General features: G+C 37.7%; 3 protein-coding genes and 1 long non-coding RNA gene across 5 annotated transcripts; 3 read left to right on the forward strand and 1 right to left on the reverse strand.

The window, feature by feature from the left end:
- The first annotated feature begins 1,498 nt into the window (after positions 1 to 1,498).
- LOC306890358 lies at positions 1,499 to 5,916 on the forward strand. Its single transcript, XR_013786270.1, has 5 exons — positions 1,499 to 1,556; positions 2,279 to 2,388; positions 4,929 to 5,028; positions 5,139 to 5,290; positions 5,524 to 5,916. It is a non-coding gene; the product is annotated as an uncharacterized lncRNA (long non-coding RNA).
- A 1,477-nt stretch (positions 5,917 to 7,393) lies between these two features.
- gal (galanin/GMAP prepropeptide) lies at positions 7,394 to 10,013 on the forward strand. 2 transcript variants are annotated; one of them, XM_079450479.1, is made up of 7 exons: positions 7,397 to 7,466; positions 7,541 to 7,621; positions 7,713 to 7,767; positions 8,419 to 8,490; positions 9,281 to 9,367; positions 9,558 to 9,629; positions 9,762 to 10,013. In XM_079450479.1, the coding sequence occupies exons 1-7, from the start codon at positions 7,464 to 7,466 to the stop codon at positions 9,821 to 9,823; spliced, it is 432 nt and encodes a 143-aa protein (XP_079306605.1). In that variant the 5' UTR covers positions 7,397 to 7,463; the 3' UTR covers positions 9,824 to 10,013. The 2 variants fall into 2 exon arrangements, with proteins under 2 accessions (XP_079306606.1, XP_079306605.1); XM_079450480.1 differs by lacking the exon at positions 8,419 to 8,490 and having other exon boundaries at positions 7,394 to 7,466.
- On the reverse strand, positions 9,400 to 11,999 carry LOC306890619 (C-signal). Its single transcript, XM_079450478.1, has 6 exons — positions 11,758 to 11,999; positions 11,608 to 11,659; positions 11,090 to 11,277; positions 10,808 to 10,963; positions 10,573 to 10,683; positions 9,400 to 10,488 (listed from the first exon to the last, which is right to left on the reverse strand). The coding sequence occupies exons 1-6, from the start codon at positions 11,902 to 11,904 to the stop codon at positions 10,375 to 10,377; spliced, it is 768 nt and encodes a 255-aa protein (XP_079306604.1). The 5' UTR covers positions 11,905 to 11,999; the 3' UTR covers positions 9,400 to 10,374.
- Positions 12,000 to 12,733: 734 nt separating this feature from the next.
- tesmin (testis expressed metallothionein like protein) lies at positions 12,734 to 19,010 on the forward strand. The gene is made up of 10 exons (XM_079450481.1): positions 12,734 to 13,120; positions 13,576 to 13,674; positions 14,033 to 14,180; positions 14,761 to 14,858; positions 15,833 to 15,909; positions 15,987 to 16,049; positions 16,207 to 16,309; positions 16,380 to 16,517; positions 16,594 to 16,715; positions 18,454 to 19,010. The coding sequence occupies exons 1-10, from the start codon at positions 12,764 to 12,766 to the stop codon at positions 18,653 to 18,655; spliced, it is 1,407 nt and encodes a 468-aa protein (XP_079306607.1). The 5' UTR covers positions 12,734 to 12,763; the 3' UTR covers positions 18,656 to 19,010.
- Positions 19,011 to 21,548: the final 2,538 nt, after the last annotated feature.

Genomic DNA, 21,548 nt, shown 5'->3' on the forward strand with positions numbered 1-21,548 from the left:
GAGGAAGGAGTTAATTAAAGCCATACGAGATGATAATGATACACCAATTAGGTACATCTCCATGGGTTACTTACAGCATCATCCACAAAGACTCAATACGGTACCGTAACTATCGCTGTAGTGTTGCTTTTATCCCAAACTCTAGACTTCTGTCTGGAAAATAAGAAGATATTACACTATGAATGGATCCAAGCTTTCCTGTCAGTGAGTTTATCGTCGTTTTACTGTCAGTGTAACATCAAAGGCTTTTCCCGGTACTGTTCCTGCAGAGCCCAAACAAGGAACAGGACATGTCTTTTCTACAATATGGCAGTTTTGACATCACTAAAGACGTATTTATTTCCTTTCAAGAGTGAGTCACCGCCTGCCATAACTGCGAGTCATAGGGAGGGCGTCCAAACCTCAGATGTGTGCGAATAGAAAAAACTAGTGCGCGTTATCAAATGAGAACACACCTCATTGTGGCACACACGTGACACGTGTTTTTAAAACTCGCAGTAATACTGCAAAATCTGACGTAAATACTTTAAAAAAAGAAGTTGCGGGAATACGATCACAAGCCATCGTGACACCACAAAGTTGACTAGAAACGTCGAAATTTTCTTAGCGTTGCTCATCACAAGGCATGAACCGGGTTGTGCGCTATTATCCTCTATTTTTCCCAAATAGCCCATAATTGCAGAGTGACACCATAATGTTTTCAAATTGCTCTTGTTACGCTCTATTATAAGGTTGTAATAACTGATGAATGAAGTGTAATTTTATTCCTGTACACTTCATGTCCTCCGTCCGTGTCCTGCGTGCGGGCTGTAGAGAACTTATTTGGAGACGATACGTACCGAAGCTGGTCAAAATTTGCCACTCGCATTTTTATAAGCCGAATATAAACACTAGACTTAAAAATAAAGCTTCCTAAAATAATATTTGTCACGTTTAACGGTGTAAAAGGATCCACACACTTGCATATCAAAAAGCGAGGACGGTTCTTGGCATCACTGCACATTTCTACTGCAAACCGCACTTTTTCTTTTTTTAAGTTAAGACTAATGTGAGGGATTTTTTGGATAACATTTACTCTTAATTTATAGTAAAAAATCTGTTGTTTTCATGTATTGATGTTTGTTTTAATTTCCACCATAACCAGCAATGTTTTTTGTCCATTGGAAAGTAAACATGGACACTTAACCTTTGAAAATCTGTATAACAGAATACTGAAGTTTAAATCACATTTGTAAAGGCTGTTATGTCGATACGGACAGTAGGCAGAGAGCACACTTCTGGTATTTTTCAGAATAACTGTCTAACTGATCACAATAAACACTTCATTAAGTCTACCAGATGAGCATGTATCATGAAGTCAATGAAAGGTTTCGATGCTCTTTTTCGGGTCATATGGTTTATATTGACCAGTGGCAGTGAGTCAAATTTATCTAAGGCAGCCACATTGCGAAGGATTTTTTAAGATATGTCTTTAAACTGCACCCTGCAATGTTATAAGCCAAGAGTTCAGGTCCCCTCTGACATCCAACAGCTGCATTTAGTGACATTGATAAAAAGTGAGTGAATAAATGTTTATGAATAACAGGGAGAGCTTAGGAAATTTACTTTGTTGAAACTTTAGGTCTAATTTTGTGTCATTTTGTGACCGATATCAGATGTTGTAGGGAAAATAGTAATGGCATAATGTAACTTAGTGCAGCTATAACTTCAAACTGCTGCCATGTAAAGTAAATTTAGGATTAAATACTAAGTATTGTAAATACTGTTTACCATTAATATGACACAAGTCCGTCTACTTTTTAAATTATGGAAACCTCCATTTACTTTGACATTTTATTTATTTAAATTGACTTGATCTGAAATATTGAACACTGACAGGGACAAGATCAATAAACAGCTGGGAAAAAATGTAGACCATTCCACATTTACATTTAATCAGCATTTTTAGATGCATTTCACTTCAGTGTCTGTTTCAACAAAATCAAACCTCAGGAGTGACAAAGTCGTCCGTATCTTTGTGTAAGGAATTGGACGAAATGTAAAAAAGATGAGATGTTCATAACAGGTGCTCCTGTTTTTAATGGATCATGTGAAGCTTTTAAATGTCTGTTTTTGTAGGTTCTACTGATGAAATTATTTACATTATATCCTACATTTTAAGTGATTTGAATGATTTCCCAACCAAATTAGCTTAAAAAAGAGAATTTGGCTGAAAGTTCAGCCACCCTGTTTATAATTTTTTTATCTTCCCTATCCGAGATATCTTTATGTGTTTCAGAATAAAATCTGCAATGTGAAGGAAATATTTTGGATGGATTTATTTACAGCTACACTGTAAAGCAGCTTTCATTTCAGGCATCGTGCCACAAAGCATGACCATCCTCTGAGGTAAAATCAAGTTTTTCCAAAACATATTTATTGTTTTTAATCCAACTCTGTCATTGAAATAGCCTTCCCGCAAGGATCGTCATAAATCCACCATTGAAATGTAAATACGGTGTTATGTAGCTTCCAGAAAAATACGTACTTCTTGGAAGCAGAGCGAAATGGAGCTTTAAAGTAATGTCTCCCACCGTGCTCATGTAATCCAGTGATTTGAGACGTCACCTCTGTCTTTCACACTGTTTTTTCTCTTCTGACAATGGGTTGGTACATCAACCCAGCCCCCCTCCGATCTTAAGCCTCATCCTCCCTCCCTCATATCAGACCTAGTCATTCCAGATTTTGTGATGTGTCCCATTTCCTTTGATGGAGATTGCTCTAAAAGCAGTGAAAGTCCGCAGGCTTTTGCTTGTCATTGGGGAACCTGTGTGAGATCCGATTCGGTGAGATAGTGTGACCTGACATGACTCAGATTTTCTGTGGTCGTCACGATGTCTCTTTACAGAAAAAGTCCACTTCCATATAAGTCGAAAAATGTCTATTATCATCATCATCATCAGCATCCTCAATGATGCAAGTGAGTCTTATGTTTCGAGCAGGTGAATGTTTTGTATGTTACATGAGTTTTTTTAAGGGATAGGTCAGCCAAAACTGAACATTCTGTCCTCATGTTGTTCTGAACCTGCATGACTTTGTTTTTTGTCTGTCGACCAGAAAATGAGATGTTTTGAAGGCTAATGTTGTAAGAATAAAAGAGGAGGTAGTCACATTCTAACACCTACACTGTAAAAACATCTGTAAAAAAAACAGATAAAGTACTGGCAGAAAATTACTACTTCCCTTATTTTACGGACATTTCCGTTAATGTTTATATGTAACTTAATGCAGTGCAAAATGTTAAATAAACAACTGTAAAAATGAACACGGAAAGAATATTTATACCGTATTGTGCCCTATTTGGCGGATGTTTGTGGAGTGCATTTTTGTGTATTTTAATTGAAGAATATTACATATTTAGATATTTCCCTTTCTGCATAAACACATAAAAAATCTTCAATTCACAACACAAACAGTTGCTTGAACACATTGCAGACACTTTTTTGGTTTATATACATTTTAAGCTCGTAGTGAGAAAACGTTTTCCACTTTACCATACTGTACGTATGTCAAAGATTATATTAAGTGTAATGAGAAGCACAGTTATTGATTTCTTATTGAAGTCAGAAACCACTGTATTGCAGATAAACGAGTTTCACTATTGCTGTTATTGTTAATCTCTGCTGTAATGTTCCGCCTCGGAAAAACAAATATTGTGGAGTAACTATTTCGACAGAGACCCTTTGCATAACCTGCCATTTCTTACAGCTAACCAAATTATACAAGTGATTATGTTTCATTTCATTTGAGTCTATCTCTGTTGTAACAGTAGGCTTTAACCAAATCAGACCGACCTAATCAAATTAAAGCGAGACCAATTTGAAAGAAGAAATATCAACTTCTGTAATATTTGTGTGTAAATGCTCAAGGCCAAGAGCATTAACATCCGAATGTTTTTTTAAACAAAGACAGTATTGAAAATTGCTATAAAATGTGGTAACAATGTCAAAAAAACATTTGCCTGATTCTGCTAGAGCAGTAGTGATGGACAGGTGTGAGGAACTGAACTCCATCAAAGCGACAATAATGTTTAATGGTGCAAATACGGAAATGATGTACCGACTTAAAGACTGAAAATAGAAAAGATTTATGTTTTAAAGCAACTAAGGATCTGAACATTGGATTTGAAATAGTTTACGGTAGGGAAATAGAAAGACTCAGAATGTGGTCCAGTGTTGCATATGAAGATGAGTCTGCTGTGATGGTGATGGTCCAGAACGTCATGCGTCATATTGAGCCTTCACAGTTTACTATGATGTTCTTTTGTGTTATAATACACACAACAGACAAAGACCAACTCCGTCATACCTTCAAATCGTTGTTTGACACTTTGCCCACATGAGAAACCAGCACGTTTAATAGTGCAAAGAAGTGAGAATCCCCTTTAACAGATAAGGCCTATACAAACACACACAACGACAGTACATGAAGTCACAAGTTAATAAAATACATGCAGTTTTACATTTCAGCATATTTTCATATAGCATTTGTTCTTATTTTTCTAAAGTGTTTCGTATGAACAAGCGTTATTTGAGAATGCGGTTGAGCGAATTTTCACCTTATGGCAGCAGACGCTTTAATGACGTCGAGTTCGTGTGAGGAGGTAACCATGGCAACAGTAGCCCGCTCGGGCGCGCACGGGTTGTTGCTTTACTTTGTTATTTCAACAGTTTAAATGACAAAACATTATTTTCTAGCGAAAAGTCTACTTGGCTTAAATACGTATTTTAGTTATTAATAAGAACGCTTAAACAAACGTATATGAATTATAACTCATTATTACATTATTAAGCATCATCAAGTGTTTGTATTTAAAACTATCCTCGTGACTTTGAAATAGGCTATGTATTGTTTTTAATATGAAGACTCGATTTGTTGTTTATTTTTAGTTTATTTGCCTCAAGATCGTTCGTCAAACCGCCGATTGTTTCCTCTCGCGAAGCTGAAATGGACGAGAAGGCAAACTTTAATCTTTCGAAAAGGCTTGTGGTTAGTTATTTTATTTAATCCAGTTTTGTCAGATTTGTTTTCTTTGAATGCAACGACTATCTGAAATGTGTATTGTGCCACCAAAATGATTTGAAATGTTAATGTCATAGATCATCGAGAGACCATCTTCCAACTCGGGGAAGTCAGAGGGAAAAGATCATTTTGTCATTCCTGCTTCCGGTCATGTATCACTCAGATTCATCTTTAATCCAGCCAGAATCTTAGAACAAAGTTTCAGTCTGGACCTTCTTGTATGCGACAGGTGGGCTTCTTTGTCTATGAAAATTAAATATTTGTTTTTATAACACTCCCTTCTCTGTGTAGCATAATACAATCTTGTATTGTTTTATTTTCGTAGTTATCGATCTGAAATATCATGAGTGTTTGTCTGAATTAAAATGAGGCACTATACATGTAGAATGAAAACTTACATTTAGATGAAGTGATTTCTTCAATAGAAGATGAATCGTATGCGATCTGTTTCATCTCACCAAGGGCCCAGTCTCCGAGGGCTTCCGCTATCCATCCAATCGGTGAGGAACATCATCAGGAAACCTGTTGCGGGGACACTCAAGAACACTCGCAACAAACTGAGCATCAGATGCTTGAAACCGCTCCACAGACCAAAACCAAATCCATGGAAATGGATAATAAGGACTCTAAGATTCCCCACTTCCGACCAAAACACATCATTATCAGAAGAGCAATCAGATTCCTTATCATCCTGTTCATTATTCTGGGTGTATTTTACATCATCAAGATTGGCATCCTGTCTTGTTACTTGGATGTGGAGGGCATTGCAAGGTCATGGGAGCTTTGCAGGCGCTCTACTGGAAAGTGTAATCCGCCCAAATGAACGACTGTTCGATAAAGCATTCTAAAATGTTCGAGTCAAGCTGTTTGTTTGTTATTTACAGACTCTTCCAAATGATCAGGAACACAATGACATTTTATTAAATTAGTAAATAACATGTAGTAAGAGAACGATCATTATTTGTAAACGTTCTAATAGTGCCATAAGGGGTTAAAAGTAATAAGATTGAGGGTGGAAAATGGTGGAAGGATTCCCACCGTAAGTGACAAATTGGAGATAAGCAGTAATAAAACACACTGTATTAAACAAGCATTACAGTATATGTAAGTGGCAGATGTCCAAATAGCAATAATAAATACACAGCAGTATGTAAATACAATATTAGTAACTATTTTGATGCAATATGGGATGTTAAGATATACTGTATCAATAGATACAATGGTAAAGCAACTGGACCGTGGTAAAGTGGTGAAGTAAAGGATGGGTTAGTTGCGGTTCAGTAGTCTGATGACTTGTAGGTAAACTGTCCTTTGATCTTGATGACCGAATGGTGTTTGTTCCTGTTCTCTATGTTGCATGTGTTAACAATAACGTTTAAAAGAATGGATCCATAACAACTCAGAAAAGTCTTGCCAAGTGTGAGCAGATCTGTCAAAGGTCCTCTCATTTATCAATACACATTGACCTCTGCAAGTAGACGAGGCATCCATTACCGAAACAAGCAACTGATGATATCTCTGTCATATATCAATTATTCCATTTAACAAATGAAAAAAAAGGTTTCTGGAGAAGAATAAATGGAAAAAATGTTACGTCTCAGATATTTCTCATCTGGAGAAGACCCATCTAAAAAATGTCTATTGTTTTAGACCAGATCTCAACAACACGGACTAAGCTCAGATTTGGGAGAGAAGTCTGCAATGAAAAGTCATTATTTTAAAGATTTCTGCATGAACTCAGAAAAACATTTTTCATCAAATTGACTCATGTATTATAACAATATACATTCATTTTATCACGTTATTACTTGTTTCTGTTTTTATTACCCCTAAGCAATTTTAGGAGAAACATTTGAGGTTAAGTTACTTAAAAACTGTCACTAAAAACTGACACTTAAAGAAACCCATCACATCTCCTGGCTGAGATATAAAAGAACCGCACAATGACATTTTCCTCTGGATTGCAATGCATGACCAAAATCAGCATTTATGTTTATACATTCACAGTAATAAGATAAAGACGTGTGCTTTGTTTATAATGTCTGAATATTGGAAAAATGTGATGTACACGAATCAGACAGGTTATGTTTTTTCCGTAGGTTCAGCTTAGTTCAATTAGGATCAAGATGTACATGATGTCATGTATCCCAAACTGAAAGTGACGATTATTACAATACGATAATCGATTAGACGATAATCGAATGCTCTCGTGTACAAAGACAGACGATCATTAGGAGACGTCACTGGCGATGTCACCTTTTGACGCGAACACGTAAGCGGGCAAACAACCTCAGTTTCAATAAAAGGCGTCCGATTCATGAATCGCGTCAGAGAACCAGGAGCTACAACGAGAAGGGATTTATTACCGTGTTATTTATTCCCCAAAGAAGAAACTGATACTCATGGTAAGTTTTTGCAACTTTTTGAATGTTTGGTATGTATAAGCTTGACATTTTCACCTAAAACATGTTTTCTGCAGATGCAAAAGTGTTTCGGTGGAGTGTGCGTGTCTCTTATTTTTTGCGCAGTACTCACTGAGACAATCGGAATGGTCATTGCGGTAAGAGTTTATTTTGCATTCATTATTTGATGGCCTCTGTTCATTGTGATATTGTGAGTATGCACATTTTGCTGTGCTGTCTTTGAAACAGGCAAAAGAGAAGAGAGGATGGACACTGAACAGCGCCGGCTATCTCCTCGGTCCTCGTGAGTTCCCAAAAGTCTTTCAAACTGATGTTGTCACCGTTTTATGGAGATGTTTTAATTCCCTTTCCAGAGACAAACATATCAATGTGACAGCATAATAATTTATGTCCTTACAATTTTTTTAGAAACATTTAACCAGATTGATGAAGAAAATGCAACCAATAAGAGCCCAGAATAGATAGATACCGCATATGGAAAAAGCCTGCTGATAAAATGTACACTAAAGTCAATTTTTACATGTTTGGCTCGAAAATGCTCAAGCATAACAGTTTTTATTTTTTATTCAAATATTTTCATGGTTAGATTTATGTTTTTACAAAGTTGTGTGCGTTTGTTATTATGATTATTATTTGTTATTATAAAACATGAAATAAATATGCATATAACATATATGAATAAATAGCATAATAATAGAAACACATTTCATATCTTAGTTTAATTGGTTTCCGATCTTAAAAAAAGATCTTGTATTATATTCCGATTTCTGTCTTTTTTACTCTTTAACCCGAAACGGTTAGCCAATACGTGTGCAGTAAATCTGGCCTTGATGAGATTTCAGCATTAATGATGAAATGTTTTGGGGGTGCTCTGATGTTCAGCTCATAAACATTCACTTGTGTAGGTCAGTTATATAAACTCCCTGTGTTTCAGGTCGTATTGATCACCTTATACAGATTAAGGATTCTCCCAGTGCAAGGGGGAGAGAAGATCTGCTCGGTCAATGTAAGATAGCTCCTGCAGGTTATTGAAGTCACATGAGGAATTGCTCAGTATAGTGTCGCTCTGTGTGTTTCTTTTGCTTTGCTGATGAACCTGAAAGTGCAGCATGGATGTTAAGATGAACATTCTAAGCTTAGTTTAAATAATTAAACTGAAAAACTACAATTTGGAAAGATTTCTAAGGCGTTCTGCAACTAAAATGTATTAATCTATCATAGCAAGTCAACTATACCTGAATGCCTTTATTTTTGCCTGAATTTATTATGATTAAGGTTTGCTTTGTGTTATGCTTGTACATGCATGAGGTTTCCAACTTTCAAAAAGGGAGACATAATAAAAACGAATTACATAATCATACTATTTATTTTAATAACAATCTTGCCCCTTTTGTATAAGCAAAGTTGATCATCTAAAAGAGAACGGCCAAGAGAGATTTTGGTTTGACTACATTTTCTGTCTGTCGCTGCCTGTCTGTTTTGAAAATATCTTACATTGTATGTCTAAGCGTGGCTGCTTGTGTTCTTGTATGCGTTGGGTGTGACTGTCCGCTTCGCATAACAACAAAAAGCAATTCCACATCTCAAATCCTGCAGGTTGCTCTATTCAATCTGTCAAAAAAACAAAAACAAAATCAAAACAAGATTTTTTGCAGATAATGTCTTTTTTTCCGATTAGGAACATATGTGTGCCACAGGCAGGTCTATGAATATAATCCGGGATGTCAGGGTATTTTGCCGAGGGTGCTCAATTTGCAGTTTAAGTGATAAATGTTATTATCTGTGATTGTGATCAGATGCCATAGATAATCACAGGAGCCTTAGCGACAAGCACGGACTGGCGGGCAAGAGAGAAATGCCTATGGAAGAGGATTTCAAGACAGGTATAAAACACGCACCCATGACTCAAAGATCTGCATTGACTTGCAAAGTCTTCAGAATGGTTTATTGTGAAAACTGTGAACTGTCAGTTTGGCTGTTCTTCATGCATTGCATCATACACGTTCACAGATGTTGTACATGCAGTACATTTCGAAAAATACAATGTAATTGTATTTTACAATCTGTTTTTAGAGGCCCTGAGAATATCAGATGAGGACGTTGTCCACACCATCATAGACTTTCTTTCTTATCTCAAATTAAAAGGTAAGTACAGTGGAAATGTTTCAGAGAATTTGCAAGAGAAAATTATTAATCTGTAATAAAATGAGTACTGCACTCTCACCAGTAGAAAGCAACTAAATGAACAGATAAACGATTGAACTTTTTATCCTGTAGATATCGGGGCTTTGGACAGTCTGCCTTCCTCGTTCACATCAGAGGAGATCAGTCAACCCTAACTTTGACCAAATTCTGCATTTACACAGCCTGGCTGAACTCTGCTGGATTCGCTCCCATAGGCTGTCTTGTTCCTAGTCTTCTTTAATGCACTGTTCTAACCTGCTGATATAACCACGTAACTTTAATATATCAGAAAAATATTTGATGGCTGATGTGGAGATGGATTCAGAAATAAAATTCATAAATGGCATTTGACTCACTTAGTGTGTTTTTTATGTTCATGAAATTGCAATGACCGATACAGGCCATTAAATATTGTACAGCAAGAAGAATTTATTTTAAAGACAGTAAAAATACTATATTATAACACTATAACCTTTTATTGACAGTTCATGAAAATTAAGTTTTCTATGTGAGCTTATAAATGTATAAAACTGACCTAAATATATTACCCAAACAAACCACCACAGGCACACAGGGACATTTAAGCACAGGTGGAAAAAAGGGAATTCATGAATAGTTAATCCCTCCGGCTGTTTTTACGGTCTCGGGTCTTCAGTGGTCACCTGGGTTTGGCAATGCGGCACACACAGGTAACACACTGTGGAGATTACCAAGGTACAGTGTCCCCAGAGTAGTCCACAAATCCACCGTGATTTTTCTCCGTTAATCCAGACACTACAGGCAACACAGATAATATGCTCTCTTCTACACTCAGAGGTGCCTGTAAGTGAACAGAGATGTGCGTAATTTCCTTATTCTTTTATACAAAAAAAAAATCATATCAAAAAGACAAAGTTGTACTCACCATTTCTCCGCCCATATCAGTGCGCACCCAGCCGGGGTGCAGGGCGACACATAAGATTCCATCGGCTTCCAAATCAACTGCCAAACATCTGGTAACCATGTTTAGGGCACTCTTAAAAAACATGAATTATATTATCATAGATGACAAAATGATGCATGTAAAATCTTAAATTACATATAATTATTACGATTACTATTATTTGTTGTAAGAAGAATAAGAATAAAAACTCCTTTACCTTAGATGCCCTATAGGCGAGGGTCTTGAAGGACGCCATCTCGCCCCAGTTAAGCTGGACAGACCCCAGGAGAGATGACACGTTGATCACAGCTGATCTGTGGATTCCCATTCCACTGCCCTGAACTGCCGCCTTTCTCAACAATGGCAGAAAAGCCTGCAAAAGACCCCAAAAAATAAAAAATAAATCACTGTATTCTGATGCGTGTACATCAATTCACAATCCCGTTTAGACGCCATCAAGAAATTAACTATTTGACTTTGATGGCAAACAAACAAGTACCTTGGTCACAAAAAGAGGAGCAACGGTATTGCTCTCATAGGTTTTCATCATGGTATCTCGGGTGACTGTGTCCAGATTACAGGAAATGTTAATTGCCGCATTATTAATTAAGCAGTTCAGCCCATCAGCACCCACAATAGACTCCACTCGCTGAACCGCATCGTTCAGGCTCACCTCACTGGTAACATCTGGGCAGAAAAAAGTCAGGCGAGTTTAAGTGATCTCTAATTTTGTGTTTCTCGGCTTCTGCATAATTTGATATTAATTAATATCACATCTGTTTCACAAATATCACAAATGACATTATGCATATCATCCAAAAATGGTTTGATTCAAAATGAGTTCATTAAGAATATCAACAGATCTTAGCAACACGAATGAATTAGGAATTCCAACCTCTTGTTCTTGTCTCCACCTGCTGGACACAACTTCACCTTTTGTAACACATTTTGCGTAACGCATTTTGTGTAACACATGCAACAACCAACCAAACAAACAAACAAAAAAAACACACTTACCGAGAGTCACTACTTCAACCCCTGGATTAGATGCGGCAAGTGCTTGCAGCTCCTGACATGGAATTATAAAATAAACGCGTTAAACATCTCGGGCTGTATCGCGTGAACTGCGTTGTGTTGCGATCAGACCTCAGATCGGGCCTACAGTACCTCTGCTGCGGCTGGATTGCGGGCGGTCGCGATGATCCTTTTGGGTCTTTCCTGCGAACCGATCAACTGCTTGACCATCTGTAGTCCGAGTCCTCTGCTCGCCCCCGTGATGAGCACCGAGTGACACTTGCTGAAGTTTACGCTCATCTTTAAGACGCTGAACGTGCACCGCGCGCACACTCTTTTAAAGAGTTTCTGCAGCTGGAGGAGGCGGGGCTATAGTTTCAAAAGCAATGCAGGGCACATCTGAACACGTTACACGCATTTTAGCAGCTGTAATAAATCACGTAAGGCACAACACAAAGGTTTCTTGTAATGGCTTAACTAGTATTTGTAAATAAACATTATAATTTATATTGTTATTTATTGCCACGGCAAATAAAATCAACCTTTGCATCCCATCTGAACAATTCATGTAATCCTGATAAACCACAATATTTAATTTGTAATTATATTACAGTACACTAGGATAAAAACAGCTATATATATATATATATATATATATTATATATATAAAATATAGCATACAATAAGAAAGTCATATAAAAAAGTGTCATATATAATAAAAAATGTGGACGACCTCCCGCGCTATATGTTGTGCGCGTGAAACTTGAAAGGTCACAAGCGCCTGAAAACTCTTGTTTAAACGTAAAGTTAACGTTCGTTAAAACGACAATAAAATTATACACTAAATCCAAGTTCAATCCGTTTGCTCAAACCGTCCAAAATCCATAAACTTTCTTAGTTAACTGGTAAGTGTTGTATAATCGAATGAGTTTATATACAATCCTGAGGTAAACAAACACTTAGCTATCGGCTAAGTAGCTAGTCACACAACTCGCTCCACTCAGAGTATACAAGCGAGTGCTCTAACAAATATTGTGTTGCTTAGTTATACTTCGTACTTTATATTAGCGTAATACAAAATGTAAAATATTGTTTTTATGCTTTACATGGACGCCTGTGTGACACCAGCGCCCTCGCATGTCGTTACTGTGGTAAAACAATGAGTCGGGCGGAGGGGCAAGAGTACACCTATACAGGGGACATTTCTCAAAGCTCTCTGATACCATTACATCACACCCATGGAAGTCCTGGAATGTCGAGTTCCTTCGGTCATAGGATGCACACAGAATATTCCAGAATGGAGGAATCCCTCAGGGTAGAGGACTGTGCCGCCTGCAGGTTTATTCACCCACTGACATGCGATCAGTTACCTCCAGGTGCCCAGCTGAGCTCAGCACCCTATCCAGAATACTTGCTGGCTCAGACAAGCCATTATCCACATTTAATGGGCCAGTCATACGGCTCCATTAGTAGTCCATGGCCGGCACAGGAGGCGTATCATTATGGGATGCCATCAGTGAGTGCAAACTGTTGATACCTGCACACATTTGGTCCTATGGTGTGATGTAGCAAAACGTTCATTTTACATCGTTTAATGTTATGAAAAATTATTTTTATCATATAAAATCGCATACGAGAGATGAATCTGCTTTGCACGTCAAACCATAGGACAACTCAGCTGCCCATTTACATTTATACATTTGACAGACCATTTATTAAAGGCAGTGGGGATCGAACCCGCAACCTTTGCGTTGTCATCTACCAACAGGAACGCGATATAACGTTCTTCAATCCTTTACAGTAAATTCTTTATTGGGGACTTTTAATAACTCAGAAATAAACCGTAAACTTTTATTTGTCTTATGAACACTAAACAGGCTTCAAGTCTGCATGGAATGAATCAATAAATAAAATGTTATAGCGTTCTTGCTCTTGAATTTAGATCTCATGTGCAGTCTTGTTGTCTCACAGGGAGAAATCTGCCATGCTGTGGCCAGCATCAGCTCCGAAGGGGCTGAAAGTTACAGTCAGGAGGCTTATTCAACACGCCAAGCGTTCAGACATCAGAATGTAATGTCAGATTATTTTTGTGTGACTGTATGCGTACGTGTGTAATATTATTTTCGAGTGTGGATAATGAACGCTGTGCCTATGAGAAGAGTCATCCGCGTGGTGCACTTGCGATGTCTCATGATCAGCAAGAAACAATCCTTTTTGGATACGTGTGTGTTTTCATAACATAAGTCCCTGGAGGAAAAAAATAACATTTTGAATGCCAGTAAATAGAAAAAGAAATGAAGTGAAGATGGTGGAGTTATTGAATCAAGCAGCAGAGGCCAACTTTGACCCCTAAGTTGAGTTTTTAATTATGTATATAATATATACATATGTATTATACTAAAAGTCTGTGATGTGTTGGCCGGTGCAGATATTGTGTGATGTAAACCGTGGAGGGCAGGTCATGATGCTGAGCCCCGGTCAGATGAATCACACCGTGAGGGCCAATCACAGCGCAGAATCTTTGCCTCACCCAACCGTCCAGAGTCATTCTGATCACTGCTCACCCCAGGAAAGAGGTGAAGTTCATGCATAGTTGACTGATTATAAAATGTAGACATTAAAACATTTTATTGGATTACTAAGGTCATGAAATGCTTTTTTAAACTTTTCTTCTAAAAGTATGGCAATACACTAATAACGTTAGTCAGGGTTTTTGTGTCAGGACCGTCATACTTAAGTTATTCATGCCCTTTTTCCACACCTTAAAATTGAATGGGCCATTTTAAGCTGCTGTGATGAAAAGAGTTCTCTGAAATGCTTTAGTTTGCTAACTGCATTTACTTTTCTGGGGTTTTGATATTGAAGTCTGGGGATTTTCTAACAGTTCATAAGGAGTTTTTCATCATATTTCAAATAATCATGATCGCCCATCTTAGTTCTTGTTTAACTATCTCATTACACAAGTCTTGTGTATCGTTCCTGGATGTAAATCCTATTACTCTGGTTTTTGCATTAATTCCGTTTGGCCTATTGTTTTGCCTTTTACTTTTAAATAGTTTGTAGTGTATAGTTTTCCAGAAGAATTAAATTAGGTGTTTGTGGGTGAGGTGTCAATGTCTTGGTTATCTTGATCATCTTTCTGGTCACATCTTTCAGGATATACAATGAACACAGTGTCCCCTGGACCCCCTCAAACTCACCTGTCAACTGCTGGTGTCACATTCAACCTCATGCCAGGACCTTATGCATCACAGGTAATGTTCTTGCCCTGGAAAACATAAAAATCATGGAGTACATTATTAAATGGTGCGATATTTATGTAAACTGATCAAAATTATAAACGCAACACTTTTGTTTTTTCCCCCCATTTTTCATGAGCTGAACTCGAGATCTAAGACTTTTTCTATTTACACAAAAGGCCTATTTCTCTCAAATATTGTGCACAAATCTGTCTAAATCTTTCTTAGTGAGCTCTCCTCCTTTACCGAGATAATGGATCCACCGGTGTGGCATATCAAGATTCTTATTAGACAGCATGATTATCGCACAGGTGTGCCTTAGGCTGGCCACAATAAAAGGCCAGTCTAAAACCGTTTCTTTATAGCCAGCCTAAGGCACACCTGTGCATAATTTTTAATTCAGCTCAAAATTTCAGAGCCCCAGACCCCCAATACAGTAAAACTGCACATTTTAGAGTGTACTTTTATTCTGACCAGCCTAAGGCACACCTGTGCAGTAATTATGGCGCCTGATCAGCATCTTGATATGTGTGAGGTGGATGGATAATCTCGGCAAAGGAGAAGTGCTCACTAACACAGATTTAGAACATAGAACATAGAAAAGTCTTAGATCTTTGAGTTCAGGGCATGAAAAATGTATATAGAATGTTTTTAAAATGGGTAAATCTCAAATCAATGCTTTAGTCATATTTCAGCCCTGTATTAAGCCCCAGAATAAAGAAATTAATATTTACATTGTCGTTTTTTTACATGTATTTAGGAAAAGTTAAAATAATTATATGTGCCTGGATATACCTGGATTTGTGTTTCAGTCTTCATTTGTCCTGTCATGCTGTCAGTCTTTTTCATTGTCGTTTGAAGACTTTATGTCACTCCTGACATCTAGAACTATCTATACATCTAGAAATGCTGATTAAATTAAACTTTTAAATGCTCTTTTATTTTTTCAGTGGCTGTAATTATGTTATATATTTATTTTCTTCTCTCAGCTCCATCAAACTCTTTGCCCCACATATACTGAAACTGTAGGACAGAACCAGATGGATCAGACCAAAGGAAGCAACTGGTATGTGTGTCAATACTGTCAAACCAACTCTTCTCCAAAAGAAAACGTTTTTCCTCACCATTTTGTTCTTTGTTTAGTAGTGTGAACCTGGAGAAATTGAAGCGACCCTGCAACTGCACAAAATCGCAGTGTCTGAAACTGTACGTCTTAACATTGTTGTTTTGGGGTAAATAAATGTGGCTTTTGGTTTGGTTAATTCTCTACTGAGTCATAGTTGTGTTATTCAACAATATCTTTAGTTACAGTGAAATTGGACTTGCAATAAAACCTTTCGTGTCAAACATTTTTTCCTGACAGTTACTGTGAATGTTTTGCCAACGGGGAGGTTTGCAAAAACTGCAAATGTATCAATTGCTTCAATAACACGGAGCACGAGGCAGAGAGATGTCAGGCCATAAAGGTAAAACACGGCCAATAAACCTCTCACATTCCTCTGATCATTTTAACAACAATTTGTCTTTGTTTCCTAGGTCTGTTTGGACAGGAATCCAGGGGCTTTCCAACCCAAGATCGGAAGCAGGAAACAGGGAAATGTGAAGGGACGTCACAATAAAGGTTGCAACTGCAGAAGGTCCGGATGTCTGAAGAACTACTGCGAGTGTTATGAGGTATACCTACATATGTTTGTATTTTTTATGTAGTTATTTGTAATACTTAATATCTGTACGCCACAATCTATCGCAGGCCAATATCATGTGCACATCCACCTGTAAGTGCGTGGGCTGCCGAAACTATGAAGAAAGTCCTGAGAAGAAGAGCTCAGCGCAGGATGAGCTCCCTGTTTCTGTCGTCCACTACCCAACCAGGTACACATACAGTAGGACTGTTATGATACAGTGACAATGGTTTGTGGTGGTCCCCTTTAAAATATTACTATAACTTATTTCATATATCTCAAGTGTACCAAAGACATATAAATGGATTTGATGAAAAGCTCAAATACAATCCATTCTTTTTATGACTTCTTTGATGAAGGTTGTCTTGAGACTCGATTTTAGGATAAAAACAACAACTGTTGCTTAAGAAGTGACTCAGTGTATCCTGGACCGCTCCCATTCCTTTAGTTCTGTAATTGATCTGTATCCCTGAACACACCATAACATGGGTTAACAGTACGGAACTTATCCAATTCCCGTGCTCTCTTTTATCACAAAAGCAACACGCATCCTTAAATTACTTAAACTGTAAACAACCATAATCCAAAACCATATCTATGACCACATCCTTTTTAATAGCATTTTTCCTCCCACTTCCACACCCTCTGCAGTAACTGTGTGACACGGCAAGCATGTTCACAAGTTAGTCACGTCAAAGAGTAAAACCCTCAGCGATGAGGAGACTAACTGTTTTACATTTAAATTTAAGCATTTGGCAAACGCTTTTACCCAAAGTGATTTACATTGCGTTGTACTATACAAGGGTTCAGCCATTTTGGACCCTCCATTTTGGACCCTCTCCCACCAAATAAAATTTGTCTAGAGCCGCAAAATATATGTGACCTTTAAATAAATATAACACAGGTTAAGATGCATGTAAGGTAGTAGTTACCCAGTTGCATCACTAGGTGGCAATACACTGCAATTTTTATTGTATTTAGATTTTAACAATTGATACATCCCTAGGAAAAAGTGGGAGTGTTGCAATATGAGAGTAGCTTTAGTTAGACTTCAGTTTTCTGTGAACTTTTGTTTTTGCCGCGAAAAGCCACAAGAGACCGCCTACTCTCCGCATACGGACATCATGCGTAAACATTATGAGACGAACGCTAACCAGACAGGATTGAAACTATGCTAGCTTAAGACCTAAATGTTTGGGTTAAAGACGAAAAACGTACCAAGCAGCATGTTTTCTCACCATTCCATTCCTAACACACTCACGCATACAATGTTCGGCGCTGTCTCACATCTGTCAAAGCAGAAATAAAACTGCTGCTCTCTGTATGTTTTTTCTGTCATTTCGTGCTCATACTGTACATTGCATGCACTTATTACGTCTATTTGAAGAAATCATGATAGAAGTGGACAAAAAGGCACAAAATAGACGGATTACAGCAGCGGCTGTGAACTTTTGTCCACTTGTGATCCAATCTACCAAAACACATCTTAATACCAGGTATTAACAGAGCCTTATAAAGACTGCAGGGAGCCACAGCAGAGGGGCAGAAGAGCCACGGGGTGCTGACCCCTGTACTACACATTTGTTTCTGACTTTGTGCAATCCCCTGGGATCGAACCCATGCCCTTGGCGTTTCTAGCGCCATGCTCTAGCCACTAAGCCACCGATTTCGACATCGTAAATGGTTTGTGGGTGAATCATGGGAATCCAAAGGTCTCCGATGCCACTTTCAACACAGATTGGATATGGATTTTTGGTACGGTTACATCTATAGAATCACTAGATGCAGGTCCTGATGTTGTCCAACCGGAATAAGGTTACAGGCCTCTGTTTCTGGCGTGCTTTGTTTGTTATTTTTCAGATGGTGGTAAATGAGAGCAGTAGGGTTTTGTTATTCGTTCTGGTCACTTAGGGTGTCTCTGTTGATAGGTCTCCTCTGGCGGGCATCACGCCCGACGTAGTGGAAGCCACATGCGGCTGTCTCCTCGCTCAGGCTGAAGACGCGGAGAAGGAAGGGTACATTTTGCCACACGCTGAGAAAATGATTTTGGAGGAGTTCGGCCAGTATATGACGCAAATTGTTAGATCGATATTCAAATCTACCAATGTCCTGTTAAATTGCCAGGCGTAGCTAGCAAGGATGTTCGGTGTTGTGAAGCGGATTTGCTTTGAAATGTGTATGAACAAGTGTATAAATAAGTATATCAACAAAGACAAAAAATATATTTATATCCTCTCTTGAGAGTCATGAATCACACATTTTATTTATGTGACATTGATTTATATCCATATTTATATCCTGGCTGTTTTAACTTGTTTATTTGTTGTTTTTGTGAATATCATACATATCGGCTCTGGCTATAAATAGCTAAATCTATTTTCCTTTAAACTTAACTTAACCCACCTTTACATGTTTTTCCACATTACTTGTTGTTTGTTCTGGAATGTTCTTTCTTGTTCAAAATATATCATTTCATTCCTGTAGCAGTATTGTAGTCTGGGATTTTTTTTACTACAGTTCATACTGCGGGTTGTTTTGTCACAGTGTTTTGTACATGTGTCCTTGGTTTTGTTTCTTTATATATGTTACATCATATAAAGAGATGGGCACTTGAAATCATAAGAAAGGTCAATTTAGCATCGCCTTTCATTCACACGACTCATTGTTTACCTCAAATAGAGATGCTCTTGAGAAAACATGAGCGTTTCTGCCATAAGTTGAATTTTAAACACAGTTGTAGGGAAAACCTTCCAGTATTGATCTTCACTATGGCGGTTGTGCTGTTGACGTCAAGCTTTTCGTGCAGGTTAATGTAGGAAGCGTTCTCATGATAGGACAGGGTACAAGTGAGTGATGTCTCTCGCAGGGGGTTGTATCGAACCTTGGGTCCTGTTGTTAAACAAGAACATAAATAGAGGAAAAGAAAACTGGATCGTCAGTTCGTTTCTTCTGATCAAAACCGTTCTTGATCCTACAAAAAATGGTAAATATGCATACTTAGATACTTCAGCGTTGCGATTTCGTTTTTTAAATTGATACCTCTCTTTACAGATATCAAGAATATGGCTCATATGGACTTGCTCGGTTGTGATTCTTTTACTGGTGATCGACTGTCATTGCATTCAGAAGGTACGTTTTGTTTTTATAGTGACCCACATGTTGTATTTTATGCCGTGTACTTTTCATATTAGTTTATTGTGCGTGTGTTTGAATAGCAGACCATGTTATCTAAGAACTGGGGGCCCCAGTCAATGCTTTACCTAAAGGGAAAACGTGAGTGTTGTATGGCTTCCTTCATTTGTTCCACTCTCTGATAAAACCAATTGAGTTAGAAAGTAACCATAGATTAAAGAGCATTATTTATAAACATTTTCTTTAATGTTATTCTGAATGATTTGGGATTGAAACACCTTTTTAATTCCTCCAGATGGAAGGCGGTTTGTCCCTGATATTGAAGACATTATGGCAAATTCCGGGTTGAAAAGCTGGTACGGAGTTCTTAGAGGTGTGAATCGATATTTCAATGTGTGAAATACACTGCAGTTGAATCAGATCATTCAATTTTGCCTTCAACAATCTTGACTGTTTTCTTCTCTTCAAGGGTTTCAGAAACTGAAGTTGTTGAATGCAAGAAAACCATCAGAAATCTTCACAACACAGAACTTTGTATTTGGTTAGCTTAAGCATAAAGGGAAACTTTGTACATTGTGCCATACTTTGTAATGTTTAAACTTGAAAATAAATCTATTTATGTCAAACATTTGGGGAAAAGGGATTGTTTTTGTCTGTTGTGTGTTAGAGCTTTTGTCGATTTAAGTTCACATAACCTTATATTAGTATTTCACCATTAATGCTTTTTAATGTTCTGCCAGTCCTCTCCATCATGTTTTATAAATGAACGCTATAAATTTTCTTATGGTTTTTACATAACAAGCACACTGAAACAGAATGTCACGCCTCTTTTCTGTGTGTCACAAGTAGTTCGTTCAACCACATTTCTTTCCACTTGCTTTTACACTTTAACGTGCACTCTTTTCTTATCAACAGAGATCATATTGTGTGCATATTAAGTACAAATTGCTGCAAGGCAGCTGAGGTAGTTTAGACAACCGTAAATATATCTTATGGCTAAAGTCCAACAGCTGCAAAATTTGAGATCAGATCATGTGAGCCAGACGTGTTGTTTGCTCGGAGAGAAATGGCTTCCTTCTGCCCCCTCGTATTCATATATTAAGGAAAACCTCTCACACAGGACATCATCTAACTGAAATGTCTAACATTATAGATTGCAGTTCAAATCTTGTTTCATTAAGTGTCCAGGTTAAAAAGCTCTTCAAAAAAAGTGGGTTAATGGTTTATCATGTTTTAACCCTTTATCTTCCACTGCAAGATGTACTTTAAATGGCTTGCATTAGAAAATCTTAGAGAAATAAAGTGTTCTTCGGGTTATCCTAATCAATTGATATGCATTATGTAATTAAACATAGAAGCTTCTGCTCCCCTTTGAATGTGAACCATGAAGTTCAAGAGTCAAATGATTCCTAAACGATGCTCAGTGTTGATCCGATGATTTATGATCATGGGACAAAAAATCATCTCATGATTCCTGCTCCCAGATTATGGTTTAAGGGTTAAACCAGGATGACAATATTCTGGCAACATGTCATTTAGACAGTGGATGTATAGGCTACAGATATATTTCAACAGCTCCATCTTCTGGTGCATGAGTGTGATGAAAATAGACAAATACCATCAATACATCGTCCACCAATACTCAAATTTGACACGTGCGTTGTCGGGACAACACAGACGCGTGCGTACAATCTTAAAAAATCCCGTCTATTAGTGCGCATTTACACAACCAGAACACATATGTCGTAATGACATGTATGTACATATGAATATATATATGTGTCTCTACAGAAAACACACACACACACATGTCCAAACAATCAAGAGAAAAACACGCATACTGAGTCTGGCTGTCTCGGCGTTTTAAAGGCTGAATAGATTGAAGTCCTTT

Source organism: Barbatula barbatula, assembly GCF_947034865.1.
Source record: "Barbatula barbatula genome assembly, chromosome: 25".
Lineage (NCBI taxonomy): Eukaryota > Metazoa > Chordata > Actinopteri > Cypriniformes > Nemacheilidae > Barbatula > Barbatula barbatula.

What these genes read in the sequence shown, in the direction of transcription:
- gal (XM_079450479.1), top strand. An exon ending in CAATCGGAATGGTCATTGCG is followed by an intron (nt 7,622 to 7,712) that starts GTAAGAGTTTAT and finishes TCTTTGAAACAG; the next exon opens with GCAAAAGAGAAGAGAGGATG. An exon ending in GGAAGAGGATTTCAAGACAG is followed by an intron (nt 9,368 to 9,557) that starts GTATAAAACACG and finishes ATCTGTTTTTAG; the next exon opens with AGGCCCTGAGAATATCAGAT.
- LOC306890619 (XM_079450478.1), bottom strand. Translation starts at nt 11,904, where the DNA reads ATGAGCGTAAACTTCAGCAAGTGTCACTCGGTGCTCATCACGGGGGCG. An exon ending in CTCCTCTTTTTGTGACCAAG is followed by an intron (nt 10,964 to 11,089) that starts GTACTTGTTTGT and finishes GGTCTTTTGCAG; the next exon opens with GCTTTTCTGCCATTGTTGAG. An exon ending in CTGATATGGGCGGAGAAATG is followed by an intron (nt 10,489 to 10,572) that starts GTGAGTACAACT and finishes GTTCACTTACAG; the next exon opens with GCACCTCTGAGTGTAGAAGA.
- tesmin (XM_079450481.1), top strand. Translation starts at nt 12,764, where the DNA reads ATGAGTCGGGCGGAGGGGCAAGAGTACACCTATACAGGGGACATTTCT. An exon ending in AAGCGTTCAGACATCAGAAT is followed by an intron (nt 13,675 to 14,032) that starts GTAATGTCAGAT and finishes TGGCCGGTGCAG; the next exon opens with ATATTGTGTGATGTAAACCG. An exon ending in CAGGACCTTATGCATCACAG is followed by an intron (nt 14,859 to 15,832) that starts GTAATGTTCTTG and finishes TTCTTCTCTCAG; the next exon opens with CTCCATCAAACTCTTTGCCC.